At 39.7% G+C, this 14,716-nt stretch overlaps 3 protein-coding genes and 1 long non-coding RNA gene across 4 annotated transcripts; all 4 read left to right on the top strand.

Moving 5' to 3' along the window:
* The first annotated feature begins 459 nt into the window (after positions 1-459).
* On the top strand, positions 460-8,325 carry LOC136447145 (uncharacterized). The gene is made up of 6 exons (XM_066445841.1): positions 460-1,015; positions 1,928-1,972; positions 2,310-2,564; positions 6,197-6,367; positions 6,903-6,977; positions 7,310-8,325. The coding sequence occupies exons 1-6, from the start codon at positions 460-462 to the stop codon at positions 8,323-8,325; spliced, it is 2,118 nt and encodes a 705-aa protein (XP_066301938.1).
* A 465-nt stretch (positions 8,326-8,790) lies between these two features.
* On the top strand, positions 8,791-10,088 carry LOC136447603 (uncharacterized). The gene is made up of 3 exons (XR_010757762.1): positions 8,791-8,812; positions 9,584-9,658; positions 9,992-10,088. It is a non-coding gene; the product is annotated as an uncharacterized lncRNA (long non-coding RNA).
* Positions 10,089-10,225: 137 nt separating this feature from the next.
* Positions 10,226-11,120, top strand: LOC136447144 (FAS-associated death domain protein-like). The gene is made up of 3 exons (XM_066445840.1): positions 10,226-10,244; positions 10,615-10,869; positions 11,089-11,120. Exons 1-3 carry the CDS (start codon positions 10,226-10,228, stop codon positions 11,118-11,120), a joined length of 306 nt encoding a protein of 101 aa, XP_066301937.1.
* Positions 11,121-12,492: 1,372 nt separating this feature from the next.
* LOC136447966 (FAS-associated death domain protein-like) lies at positions 12,493-14,715 on the top strand. The gene is made up of 4 exons (XM_066447114.1): positions 12,493-12,796; positions 13,407-13,535; positions 13,935-14,192; positions 14,394-14,715. Exons 1-4 carry the CDS (start codon positions 12,523-12,525, stop codon positions 14,426-14,428), a joined length of 696 nt encoding a protein of 231 aa, XP_066303211.1. The 5' UTR covers positions 12,493-12,522; the 3' UTR covers positions 14,429-14,715.
* Position 14,716: the final 1 nt, after the last annotated feature.

The raw sequence follows: 14,716 nt of genomic DNA, 5'->3' as shown, positions 1-14,716 counted from the left end.
CTCGTATATGTGTAGAACTTAGTTATAGGATTTCTTTCATTTATTTCTTTCGATCATCACATTGGTGATTTGGTAGAGGTACGATCTACCAGAGCCAGCTGTAAAGCCACCTTTCACCTTTGAACTTCTGCCTTGATCTACCTGTCTGATATGACCTTGGGTCATAGGACCGCACCAAGACATTCTAGGGGTGACGTCTCATCCAACACTTACATTTCTACAAATATGTTTTGCATTTTGATACATTATGGCATTTCGTGCGGTAGTATTCACAATAAGACTGGTAGCAAGCACTCAAGTGGACGAAATGCAACACTGGTTACAGAGGAAGACGGATATGATGAATTAGATACCGAAATGACCCCCTCCCAACCAGCGTCAGTTACACTGGCGCTCTTTGCAAATATGACAGGGGATTTCCGTTAGTTTCGGCAGGTGTAGCGCCATAAACTTTTCCAAATGGCGGACAATCCTCGTCAGGATTTGTACCTGGAGATTTCTCGAAACCTGGTAGATGAAGAACTTACGGATCTCCGTATCTATGTCAGCGGTGCGAATATTCTACCAGCAGGGTTTGCTCAAAAAGCCGACGCACACCAGATCTTCAACCAACTTGAGAAAGAACGGAAGTTGAAGCCTGGCGATCTCTCGCTTCTGGTAGACTTGTTGAGAAAAATCGGCAGACATGACTACGCTGAGCAGGCGGAGAAGATTGCTGAGAATGAACGAAAAGGTGTGTTAACATATCAAGTTCCTCGCCAGGATCTGTACCTGGAGATTTCTCGAAACCTGGAAGATGAAGAAATTAGAGATCTTCGAAACTATGTCAGCGGAGCAAGGCTTTTACCCGCGAGTTTCGTTCAAAAAGCCGACGCTTACCAGATCTTCAACCAACTTGAGAAAGAACAGAAGTTGAAGCCTGGCGAGCTCTCGCTTCTAGCAGACTTGTTGAGAAAAATCGGCAGACATGACAACGCTGAGCAGGTGGAGAAGATTGCTAAAGATGAAAGGAGAGGTATGTTGTGATTACCATTCAATGATCGATAGCTTAAGACAAACAGATAATGGACATTAATGATCCATACAACCACCGTGCTATGTAAGGAAATGACTTTAAATGGTCAGTGCAATCAAATATAGAATGTTCTGTACTTGTGACATTTCTAAGGGTATGGGCCATGGGAGGGAGAAAAATGATTTTGGGTAACATAATTGTGAAAAAAAACGGGGTAACGATATTGTCTGTTGTCAAGACGTTCCTATAGGGCTAGTTAATCATGCACGAATCTATGTCAAATTCACTAGTTTGGAAGCTATGATAGTACCTGTTGTCACCCCATGGGATAAGTTTCGATTTCTCGAGATACATATCGACCATAATAGTATGAAAAATGTTATGACTTGATGAAGCATTTATGAACTATCAAGCACAATGTCCTCGTACTGTGGGCTGAACATGTGCCGTACATTGCACAAAGCGTTGGATTGGGTTTCAGAGGTCAAATTCTAGCCCAGGTACACAACTACACGTCATTGGACACTGCCACATGTGCTCGGTCGTCTTTATCCAGAGTACGAAGACATGTACATTGTTATAAATGGCTCTAGGCTTATGTTGCGGTTTAAGCTCCTGCTAACATGGTTTGAAACCGCTTATTTGTGTCAGACGAGGACACACAATAGTGACGTACAAACAAAATGGCTACCCAAACGCTTGGTAAGTGATAACGTTGGTGTTGGGTTACTGCTCATATTTTAAACGTGGATGGATTGAAGAGAAGTCACATCCTTAAGTCATAGATATCCATGTCCATTTGATAATTAATCAACAATTAACAATTTGTCAATGTCTGTCTATTGTTTGGCGATCTTTAAATCCCGCTTGTTTACTCAGTGTGTTTTTTTTGTTTCGTTTCCAATTTTGCAGAACTGAGCGAATCCAGCTTCTTGGCAAAAGGACTAAGATGGGAAGGTAGGATTTATGAAATATTCGTCTAATTAAACAAAAAAGTTGAATTTAAAAATGAATTGTTTATTTCTGACTTTTGTTGGGTTTCCGATCAATTTTCTGCGGACATTCTTGTCTGTAGGACAGCTTCATCAGTGCTCCATTTTCAAGGCTTTTGATTGTAGGTTGGCAATGATCTTCAAATAGGAAATGTAAGGGACGCTAGCAGCTTCCTCCGACCATTCTTAATCTTAATCCTGGTCATGTCACTCGTTGTAAGCACGGCGACAAAGAAAATTTGTGTCCTTTTTTCATGTAGACTTAAGCTTTAAGCTATTCTCATTTGTCTGTAACTCGACAGAAACCATACAGGAGTTCATCTTTTACAACTACGTCCGGCTAAGGAAGAGATTGCAAGTTGAGAAACTGATTCCCCACTTCATCCAGAGGCGCTTGCTGGACATTTCGGACAAGCAGGTCATCATGAGCAAAACAACCACCGAAGGCAGGACCGAGGCTCTACTGGATCTCTTGCTTGCGAAGGGGACATGTACCCCCGAGGTGTTCGTAGAAAGTCTGGGGTTAACGGACCATCAACACGTTGCAGACGAGCTGGGTAAAAAATTCTACTAAATATATTTCGTTGTCCTAACAGAAAAACGTTGTCAATGTAATAAAAGTGCTTGAGATAAGTGCTATATAGTTACTTGCTCAGGTATATGTAGCTCACAATTACTGCAATTGGAACTCCATCGTTTAAGTTCGTCCATTCCGGCACATTGGAACACTGGAAGCAAAAAGGCAGCTGAGGAGTTCGATGATGATGATTATGAGTTCTACCAGGTGTTAAATCGATATTACGCCTTTCAAATTAGTTTTTGTCATTTTCATTCCGTGAAAACTGGCTAAAAATATATTTGATGTCTGATCTATACAATAGAAATACGACTTCTCTACACCAGGTCAACAAATATATCTACGATAGCTATAAGGAATAACAGACGTCAACGGCGAGGGTAATGCAAGCCAACAGTTCTATTCCCACCTTTGCTGTTCCTAAACTCCTTCGTGTTTACTCAATTATATCCTCAAATTTCACAGAATTAATACATATTTGTTTTTGCAGAACACAAACGGTCCAGCGCTCCAAGGGAAAGACCACAAATGCGAGGTAATATTTATCGGCTTGCGAAATCAACAAGTTGTCTAGGTTATACAGCAGATGCATTTTGTTATCAAATCCATCTTTCATAACTGATGATAAAACAATGTATAACATTTCCTACCCCTTCCACATTCGTTTTGATACTATATGTATATAGCTGATGCGTCTCGGCAAAAAGACCAAGACGGGAAGCTAGGATTTATAGAATATTCCTCTAATTTAAAAAAAGTTTAATCTAAAGATGAATTATTTATTTCTGATTCTTGTTGGGTTTCCGATCAAATTTCTGCGGACTTCCTTGTCCGTAGGTCACCCGTCGCACTCCATTTTCAAGACTTTTGATTATAGGTTGGCAATGATCTTCAAATAGAAATGTAAGGGACGCTTGCAGCTTCCTCCGACCATACTTGATCTTAATCATGGACATTTGACTCGTTGTAAGCACGGCGACACAGAAAATGTGTGTCCTTTTTTCATGTAGACTTACGAGGGTGAGTCATTAAGTTTTGCAAGTGGCTTCATAACAGGCTTTTCATCAAATGAGTTGAAATTTGGCACAAATGTAAAGGCACATATCCTCTTGAGACTGACATATCTCAGTGTGTTCTTCAAATTTCCATGAGCGACTGACTTGCTTGATTTCAAGCTGACCACACCATTGGAACTCCGTCAGAGGTAAAGGGCAGTGCAAGGGAGGTTCAATTACGGTCTAATTAAACATTTCCCTGACCCAATCATTGTAGGATACTAAAACTGTACATATATCAAAATGCCTCTCTCTATATGGGCTGATTCAAATTGTACACGATCTCTACACATGATAGATCTCCCTGTAGGCACAGTAGGCATGAAGAAATATTGTTTGAATATGTTCAGTGCATCAATCTCTCGCCATTGGTTGCTTTATGAATATTGTCTTTTTATACATCATTGATCTTCTCAACACACGTTGAATGTATTAGCATCAGTGGCTCCTATATTAAGTAACGGCCTTCTGTATGATTTGTTGTTGTCCTAGTTGACGTGTCGAGGTATTTCGAAAAAGTCGTTGATAAGAACAGCGCCAATTGGGACGACTTGGCACGGGAGCTGGGATTCAACAGACACGAGATAAGAGAAATACAGACCACGGAACATGACAACGACAGAAGATGTAGGGAGATGCTGAAACGGTGGAGAAACCGGGAGGGATCCGCTGCAACTCTTGCACTTCTGAAGATGGCTCTCACTTTAATAGGCCACAGGCTCACTGCCGACAGTCTCGAAGGTACTTATGCCCTTTGTTTGATTGCAATGGACGTATTGCCGCTATTTCGTGAAAGCATGTGCTAAAATGATTATGATAACTTTACGTAACAATTATGTAAATTACAGCTTATAAAACCTTTTTTTTGCAATATTTCTTTGCAATATACATTGCCATATTTCTAGGGGACTGATCTGCTTTACAAAACATTATGTAGTATATAGGACGAGTATTTTTACAGTGCGGAAATAATTTATATGTTATAAAATGATCGATCTATACTTAAATGAGCTACCTCAGAAAATGCTTTGAAAATAGTTGGTCTTTTCTTTTTTTCAGATCCATCAGACTCATGGGAATCTTCCGATGAAAATGACCAGAAAACCTCAGGGCAGGCGAGAGAAAGAAGTATGGGCGAGTCTATGCAAGAACACCATCCGGGTAGGAAAAGGCCAATAAATACGTCACTTTATTTCTCATACGTTTGGCGGAAGAAGTACGATATATCTGTTGTTTAATTAATAAATAGTAGGAGATTATCAAAATAATACGAAATTCCTAAGCATAATTCTTTAAGAAACTATGTTTCTTTACAAAAGTTTTCTTTCTTGACTTATGTGTCATTATGGCGTAATATGACATCATTATGACTTATGTGGTTGTATACTACTGGCCATGGCCTAACCCGTCTAAAATAGGGTAGTCCCCTAAAACTCACAGGTATTAAAAAAATTCTAAATAAAGGTGTCTGGTTGATATAAAAGACTTCTGCTGTCAATGGCAACCGCAACGGCGTCAAAATGACGTCATAAAATGACGTCATATACATCAAATTAGCATTAATTATGTATACTAAATCGTCAAAGTTAAATTGAATTACATAAGATGATAATGAAGAAAATAACTATGGTTTAGTAAGGAGCCCTTGAATTCTTTATTATTTTACACGAATTTAGAATATAGGCCAATCTAACAGCGCATATCATAAGTAGAATTGGGTATCACTACACAAGTCTTGATTGTAAGTTATGTTTGTGACTGTATACATTAACTTTTCATGTTTGTGACTGTATACATTAACTATGACTATATCATCATGACAACATTACCATTTTTTAAAAAGTAAGAGTATTATGTGTCAGCAATATATTTCTACGTTAACTAACATACTGATAGGACACAATGATAACAATGTACAATTGACAAATAATTCCAATAAAATTCCTAATAGACTAATAGTGACCAGCTTTTCAGTTGGTCATCATTAACCTTTTAGGAATTTATGAGCTTACACAAAATATCTTAGCTTAAAAGCATAAATCTGAACTATCCATAAATCACTATATACTCATCACCATCAAGTAAATCAATCGACTTACATATGTTTATTCATCAGTGGATCTGAAAGAACCACCATGAAAAAGTTTTACAGTTCAAAACAGTTTTACAGGAATGTTTTTATACTATTGAAAGAAGTCCTCTATCTCTAAATGACAGGTCCTGGTAAGACGAGAAATCGTTTGCCTAAACCTAAGCATGCACATGTATTTTGTACATTTAATCTGCAGTAAAGCCTCCTCGGCAGATGATCATGAGACAAGAACGTAACGGGATCATTAAACACCGTAACCATGAAGCAACTGTCCATTTAGCAGCACAATATCTCACGACTATTCATTTTGATTAACAATGAAACTAAGCAAGACAGATGCAGGTCGTGTTTTGTTTTGTCTCGAGTTTAGATTCAAGGTATGATGTACGTAGGTCTTCGATAACGTATGATGAAAAGATGGAGGCGGTACTGTAATTACCAGCAAACTCGACTTTCTTTGATTAGACTCTGAGTCTCGAATGATGGAGAAGCTTGCTGACCAGCTAGATGAGGAAAACGTCCGGCGACTGCTGCAAGTATGCCCCCTATCCCGGCAGCTAAAGCGGGAAATGCAAGAATCACAAAAGCCACGTGACTTGTTCAAGGCAATGATGGAACTTCAGTACATCAAAGTGGGTAAGTGCTCCTATTTCTAAAACATTTCTATGATGCGTATGTCAGCTTACAGTTACAAAACATTTCTGTGCAAGATCACGAACTTGGAAAGATTTCTACAGTCTGTAGCTTGTACACTTGAAGTGAAGTACAACCAACATGCGCCTTTGAATCGGCCCAAACAGCATGTCCTCACAAAATATACCGCTTGGTAAGAAGACCAGCTATCATATGATTTATTTTGTCCGATCATGTTGGACTTAGATAGCAAAGAGTGACAATGTAGCATGCATATGTGGCTTCGAGTAGGTCTTCAAAACGTCAAATGTTATAGACTCCATTTGATACGTTTATCAGAGTTTATAAGTCGATAAGTAAGTGAGTTTGTCTCATGCTAACTTTGTAAGTCTCTTGCGACTATCCATCTATGATATCAGGCATTGTGATAGGTGTAGCATGACACATCAGTATATACTAGCGTACATTCGGATATACTATGTATACGGATATGCACAGAATATAAAACAAATATTCCACGTTTATTTTACTGTTTTAGATAATCTTACAATGCTCAAAAAGGACATGATAACTGCTGGTATCAGCTGGAATGCTGTTGTTGGAAACATTCCCGGTGAGTTGATTTATTTTCTTCACTTTTCTAATACCTTACTTAAAAAACGACGGAAAGTACGTACTGCCATACACGTACATTAGTAACATAAATCGGCGCCTTACTCACACCAAAGTAGGCTAGTAATAGAATTTGCTAATAAAAAGTTGTCGATAACTGTTGACAGCAATTGTCCCCCTGCAATAAATATCGTTTTTAAGTGACTGCCAGGTAAGATACAAAATAACATGATCGTATATAATGAAAGTAAATAGTCCCAAAACCAACGCATGCGAATTTATGTGATCCCAAAACAATCAATGGTCTAATGTAAATTGTATTACCTTTTTCAGGAGTACCAACCGACCTTCGTCAACCGATGGTTGAAGAGGCTGACATTGGACTAGGAGGTGGAGCAGTTGAGATTCCACATTTTATCAAACTTGCTGTACCAGCGGGCGCTCTGCAACAAAAGACGGAGGTGACTATCTCAACTGTGGACTTCCCAGGTATCTTGATCAGAAGTGGAGGTGTCCACTGGAGCTCCGGCTACCCATGGTTACATGCTGAAGCTGCCTGCTCACGCGAGATGTTGGATAGAGTGTTTTTTTCTCCTGCTTTCCACGTCAACCTACATGGCGCTAAGCTGACGGGAAAAGTGCCGTTGGAGGTACAGACGTGGCGACCCTCTGGCACGGCGGATCACAAGTGTATCATCCTTCATCATGATGACATCACCAGTTGGAAGGATATAACTGCCGAAACTGAAACCCGTGTTACAGAAGACCAACTTGTGATCAGTCTGACTCAATGTAGCACCATAGTACTGATCTGGATTCCTTTTGTGCTGTTCAGTTCGGCAGCTGTCGCAGCCACATCGTCGTCAGCGTTGGCACCAGTTGTAGGTACAGCAGCAGTGGTGACTGCAGGGGGGCATTTGGTCGCACAGATCCTTGATCGCAGTAAGGAAGGCAAATTGAAGTGCTGGTTCGCAGCGTACATGACACCAGCTAACAGTCCAACCTATGCAGAGTTCCACGTCCTGTGCAAGGACGGTGTGTTACAACAGGCATTTTCGTACAGAAGAGGTTTTGTCCACTGCGGTGACAATAGATCGCAAGTATGCCTCTCCAACGGTGAATCCATTGATGTTCACGTTAAAGATGCTTCACGCGAACATGAGCAAATCGAGTCAGAAAAAGTAGTGGATGCAGATGAATGTCGTTCGCCGTGGGGTCAGCAAATACAACTGTTCTTGTCGAGGGAGCTGTATGCCGTTGGTACAGTAACAATCAAGAGAAACAAGGGAACCCAAGACGTCTGTAGCCTGACGTTTCAGCAGGTAAGACAAGACATTATCTTATACTGAAACGTTAAACTAAGTTTCAGGAATGTTATGCCATGCATGAGAACTGTTTTCTAAAGAAACAAAATCAATTTCATCCACTGTATCACACAAAACTGGCATTAAGTATATTGGAAACTCAAATACACATGTGATCTATTTTGGACGGTTACCGTGGATACAAATTGGTCTGTAGAATTTAGCATGGAATCTATTACCGATACTAAACTGAGTGGGTAAAAGTGAATGCATTGTTGAAATATCATGCTGATACAAACGTATTTCATGACTTTACTTAATCGCCAAATAGCAGTTACTCAAGCAACTGGATATGATTTTCCAAAAATCATATCCAGTTACTTGAGTAACTGCTATTTGCCAGTTGGCGTATCGTATTCCCTGGATGGCTAACCTTCATCATAGTCATAGTTTTCTACAAAACATTTTTTGTGTCACTGATTTTATAAGTTTATCACGTCTCTTCCTTAACAGCCGGATTCGTCACCGTCACGTGAGTAATGCAAACGTTTTCATCATCTCTTTGGTACTGGTGCCTTAGTTACAGGTTTTGGTTCGAAACTTGTGTATTTATCTCAGTTAACCAACAAGTTGTCTTAAGATAAGTGTACAAGAAGTGAAATTCATTGCTTGAATGTTAAAGAAACTGTCTGGTGTCCGCATCGCCAACGCAGTCCTGTTTCAGTTCCATACACAAAGTATCTATATGATTATGGGTAGAATACAAAGAAACATTTTGAAACTGGAATAGGCCGCAGGATGTGAATGTCCCCGCCTGATCGTAACATTTTTCAGAAAGCGAGGAACCAGAATCACAAAATAAGTTCATTTCATGAGTGATAGATGTGTACCATTGAGAGTTATCAGGACGGGGAGGCATCTTTAAGATATGACATGTGAACAAGCCATATAATTTCCTTATAAAGCTAAAAGGAAGAAATTGCCAAGAGAGTTTTCATACCAATAATTTTTGTAATTTTTCATGAGTTGCAAAACGCATGGTATATTGTTTACAATGTCCTTTAAGGTTTTATCATTTCCATGTCAAGTCTACATGTGATATTGGGAATAACGAACTTAATGCCTCGTTGTACAAAGACAACACAGACAGCTTATCTATTTTCATTAGTTTATAATGTCTATTTCAAGAGTAACTATGATTGGTGTTTTAGTGGCTCTCCTTACGATATACATGCAATCGTTTTTTAAGAAATGGTCGTCAGGAGATGGGCAAGTAACAAAAAGTTCATAATCTTGTGCGCAGAAGCAGAGCAAATGTCTCCTGTGGCTGGGCCCAGTGGTACCAGCTCACGTGGAAGAGGAGACGGGAAAGGAAAAGGTGAGCATTTTATGTTGACGTCCTTAGAAGAGACAGTTGTAGCCAACTGTAGTTATAACCAAGAATGCCTTCAGGTAGGCAGTGTTACTAACCTAGAACTAGTCGTCTTCTCTTTGTCAATCTGGTGTAAAACGTTTTAGTCAAGGGGAATAAAAGACAGGATAGATAGCGGATCTTCAAACTTGTCTTCATTAACATTCACATCATTCACATCACTCTTAACGTCGTGTTGGAAACGTTGTTTACCTGTATGAATGACAACAGACTAGATCCAGACGTTCTACGTATTACGTTTTTATTTCTACTGTGTCAAATGACCTTTCTTGGGCCCAGAGACAAGGAAAAGGTCGGCTGCCAGCGTCAGCATATCCGGCCAGGAGACACCTGTGAAGCGACGAAAACAACCGCCTGGTGGAAAGCAAGAAGCAGGACGCTCCAGACCAGATAAGATAGGTAAGTTTGGCCGTTGATTTATGTCAAAGATTCCCTTGTTATTGGAAAATATTCAATATCTTTATATGTCTTTCTGTACAGACCGAACTACTGTAATGATAGATTATTTTGACAATGCCTTCGAAGGCAGAATGTGCAAGAACAAACTAAAAAATAAAAACTGTATTATGTGCAGATTCAGCAGGACCCAGTAATACGAGCCCACGTGGAAAAGGAAAGGGGAAAGGCAAAGGGAAAGGCAAAGGGAAAGGCAAAGGGAAAGGCAAAGGGAAAGGTGAGTATTGCTTTATTCTTCTTGAAGGTGATGAAGTCTGAAAAGAGACAGTAGAGTTGTCTGTTCTCCTGCCACGGCTATCTATACCATTTCATCATTATACATGTATTTATCTGACCATCACGACATAGTCCAATGGTTTTCACAAATGAAATCATGCTTAGATATTTTCACATTGTCGACTATACTTCAGCATCTGGTACATTTGTATTATCTACATTTGCCCCAGTTGACGTGTCGAGGTATTTCGACAAAGTCGTTCGTGGTGTCAGCGCCAACTGGGACGACTTGGCACGGAAGCTGAACTTCGAGGAAAACGAAATCGATGGAATAGAGGACAAGAAACCTGACGTGGACAGCAGGTGTAGGGAGATGCTGAAACGGTGGAGGAACAGGAAGGGCAAGGGAAAAGCTGCGACTCTTCAAGCGCTGAAGAAGGCTCTCATAAAAATCGGACACCAGCTTACTGCCGACAGTTTGGAAGGTAAAGTCATCATTAAATTCACCATTTGTTTGATTGCAATAAATGTGTTGCGACTCTTTTTGTGAAAGCATGCTTTAGAATCATGATAAGCTTAACATAATTGCAGAACAATAATCGTATAATTGTTTTAAAAGGTTTTATAATGAACAGGTAGATTTATACTTAATGTACTTCTTCAAAGGAACCTTGAAAAGATTTGTCATATTCTTTTTTTTTCAGATCTATCAGACTCATCGGAGTCTTCAGGGTAGTGCCCCTTGGTCCTGGGCTGCAACTAAAGCGAAGAACGGCTGGAGTGAAACGACATTCTACAAACCCCGGTTTTATACAATCAATTTTGACATGTTTGTTTGAAGATGTGTGATACGTATTGTTTTAGCTTTCACTCATCCGCTTTGTTCTACTGTATATCAATAATGCCTGAGTATGATATGACTGTATGATCTGTGTTTTTTAAATAATACATGTAGTCATGTACATCTGCAGTAAAAGACTTTGTTGGGCCTTTCTTTTTTCGAAAGGAAGCGTGGAAAATAGCAATACTATTTCTAGCAAATTCTGATAACGAACGAAGAGACAATAGATCGATTTGATTTTTTGCAATGTACATGATTAAGCCATCTGTTTGCTATGTATGGTGTGGAGCATGTCATATTGATCCTGACGTACGCCAATGATGATCATTTGATCCTTGCATTTGATTAAAGAAGTGGAAATCTGAACCAGTGTCTTTATCTTTTAACATAACGTCTTTTGTCTCGGAAGTGACAAAGTGTCACATATATAGTTGAAATTTTTTTCACATTTTAGATACATCGTGTTTTTTAGTATTTTTTTACATGTTCTCTTACCACCGCTTGTTCCACCACCACTGTGCACTGAATTTCGTAAATGGCATTTGGGGTCCGAATCTTGTCGACATTTGGGGTCCAAATTTCGGCCTTTGTCTTAATTTGGATTGCAACAACACTAGAAAACAACGTAGAGCACCAATGCTGATGTCGTGTATGGAGTCTATTTGGACTTGCTCCACGCCTGTTTGTTGTTGGCTGACATGTGATACGAACCTTCACAAAAGGCCAAATGGTGTCGTTTACAATGGAAGCAACGGTGCGCAACGCAAACTTGATAGCTGGCTCCTAACAATGTATCTTAGCAGTTCTGACCTTCTGAACTCTATATTGGCGATAGGAGAACAAAAGACGCTCACATGAAATCTCGTATGTACAGAATTGCGCATACGTAGGGTTTTCTTGGTGAACTCTTCGAGGCAGGTGTAACTTTAACAACTGCCATCTTCCACCTTTGAACTACAGTCCGTTACCTGTCTGGCCTTATGACCTTAATTGATATGAGTTACAATAGGACCGCACCAACATATTTTTCACGTAGGGGTGACGTCTTATCCTACACTTATATTTCTACAAAGACACATTTGGATGTAACGCGGCATGCCTTGCTGTAGCGTTCATAGTGAAGAGGATTCTTCTTTAATAGGTGGAAGAAATGTGAGGAAAAAGTATATATTTGATGAGATCCTGAAATACCCCCCCCCCTCCCAACCGACGTCAAATGGACTGGTGCTGTTGGCAGGTATGACTCATCTGAGGGGTTTCCGTTAGTTTCAGTATGTAGCGCCATAAAATTAGCAAAATGGCGGACGATCCTCGACAGGATCTATTCCTGGAGATTTCTCGAAACCTGGTAGATGAAGAACTTACGGATCTCCGTAACTATGTCAGTGGTGCGAAGATTTTAGCAGCGACATTCGTTCAAAAAGCTAACGCTCACCAGATCTTCAACCAAATGGAAAAAGAACGGAAGTTGAAACCTGGCGATCTCTCGCTTGCGGCAAACATCTTGAGAAAAATCGGCAGACATGACTACGCTGAGCAGGCGGAGAAGATTGCGGAGAATGAAAGGAAGGGTATGTAATCATTCAATTCAAGGATGTAAGAAGTAGGAAACACTTGATTTGATTCGATTTTATTTATTTGGCTGTATAAAAGTACAGCCAGGGCTACCCAACTAGCCGAAGGCTATTACAAAGGGTTAGCCCTGGGAACAATATTCAAAATTCAATACAAACGTTCACAAAGCATGTCAGGAGTCAGGACACACATGGAGGCGTACACACAACGCAAGACTAAAATACTTAGAAGAAACAAAATTAACAAAAAACAGCAAAAAACTGAAGCGTATTCGGAAAAAAATGCACGAGACTAAGCTATATTTAAAATCGTTAACAAAGATAACCAAAAACTTAGGTTCACATTTCGTAGGTTTCTTAGATCATATATTATGTCATCTGAGTCATCTGATATTTGAGGTAGATCAGTCATTATTTACAGAGTATTTTAAAAAGTTAGACACAAACGCTGTAGAGTACTCTACATAAGAAGAAGAGAAATAACTTATTACAGCTGTAAATCAAGCACAGATTCTTCTGCAAACTTTAAGGGTTAATTCAGAAGAAAACTGTAAATTGATGTACATGTAATACCAACTGTGTCCTTGTGTCAAATGTACTTTCTCAGGACAGAACACGAGGAAAAGGTCGGCTACCAGCGCCAGTACATCCGACCAGGAGACACCTGCGAAGCGACGAAAACAACCTGGCGTAAAGCAAGAAGCAGGACGTCGACGCTCTAGACAGGAGGAGAATGGTGAGTTCGAATTGATTTGTGTCAAAGATATCGATGCCATTGGAAAATATTCAATCTTATACATCTTACTGTGTATGCCGACGTACCATAATGATAGATTAATTGGACAATCTCTCTCCAACTACGTACACCTTCATTGCAGTGCAGTGATAAAGCATCATATTACATATTACATGTTAGACCCCTCTACTTGGCTGTGCAGTCTATGTACAGATTTTCTAGACCTCTCTACTTGGCTGTACAGTCTATGTACAGATTTTCTTTAACTTGGCGCTTATACACCATTAACGGAAACACTATTTATTCAACGGCATCAAGCCAATTCATCTGTATTTGTCAGACTATCCCCATTGAAATAATGTTTACGTACTTTCACATATGAACTACCTGTTATTCCAGTTGACGTGTCGAGGTATTTCGACAAGGTCGTTCGTGGTGTCAGCGCCAATTGGGACGACTTGGCACGGAAGTTGAAATTCGAGGAAAACGAGATCGATGGAATAGAGGACAGGAAACGTGACCACGACAGTAGGTGTAGAGAGATGCTGAAACGGTGGAGGAACAGGAAAGGCAAAGCTGGACAAGCTGCGACCCTTCAAGCTCTGAAGAAGGCTCTCATCAAAATCGGGCACACACTCACTGCCGACAGTTTGGATGGTATATCTCAATTTACTGTTTGTTTGATTCCAATGCATGTTTTTTGTGAAACCATGCTTTGAAATTATAATGATAAATTTCTATTACAACAATTGAATACATGTAATTGTTTTAAAACACTGTAGAATTATAGATTTATACTTAAATGCACTTCTTCAGGAGATGTTTGAAAACTAGTTGTTCTTTCTTCTTTTTCTCCAGATCTATCAGACTCATCGGAATCTTCAGACGAGTAGTGCCCCTTGGTTTTGGGCTGCTACTACAGAAAATGGCTAACAGAGACGAGATGTTCTACTAACCATTTCTACAATTGGCTTCTTTTGATATAGTTTTTCGGAGATAGTGTAGTATGTATCGTTTCTGCTTTCACAAATTTGTGCAGTGGACAAAAGAGACCCCAGTAGTTACTATAGGAATATTCTGACGTACAATATTGTACAGGGCAGGTATTGTAAACTGTAGCATGTTTAGCACTGACGTATGCCAAAGTTGATCATTTGATTAAAGAAGTCGAAATTTTGAAC

The sequence above is a fragment of the Branchiostoma lanceolatum genome, chromosome 13 (assembly GCF_035083965.1).
Source record: "Branchiostoma lanceolatum isolate klBraLanc5 chromosome 13, klBraLanc5.hap2, whole genome shotgun sequence".
Classification (NCBI taxonomy): Eukaryota; Metazoa; Chordata; class Leptocardii; order Amphioxiformes; family Branchiostomatidae; genus Branchiostoma; species Branchiostoma lanceolatum.
This window is presented reverse-complemented; position numbering and strand designations above follow the sequence as displayed.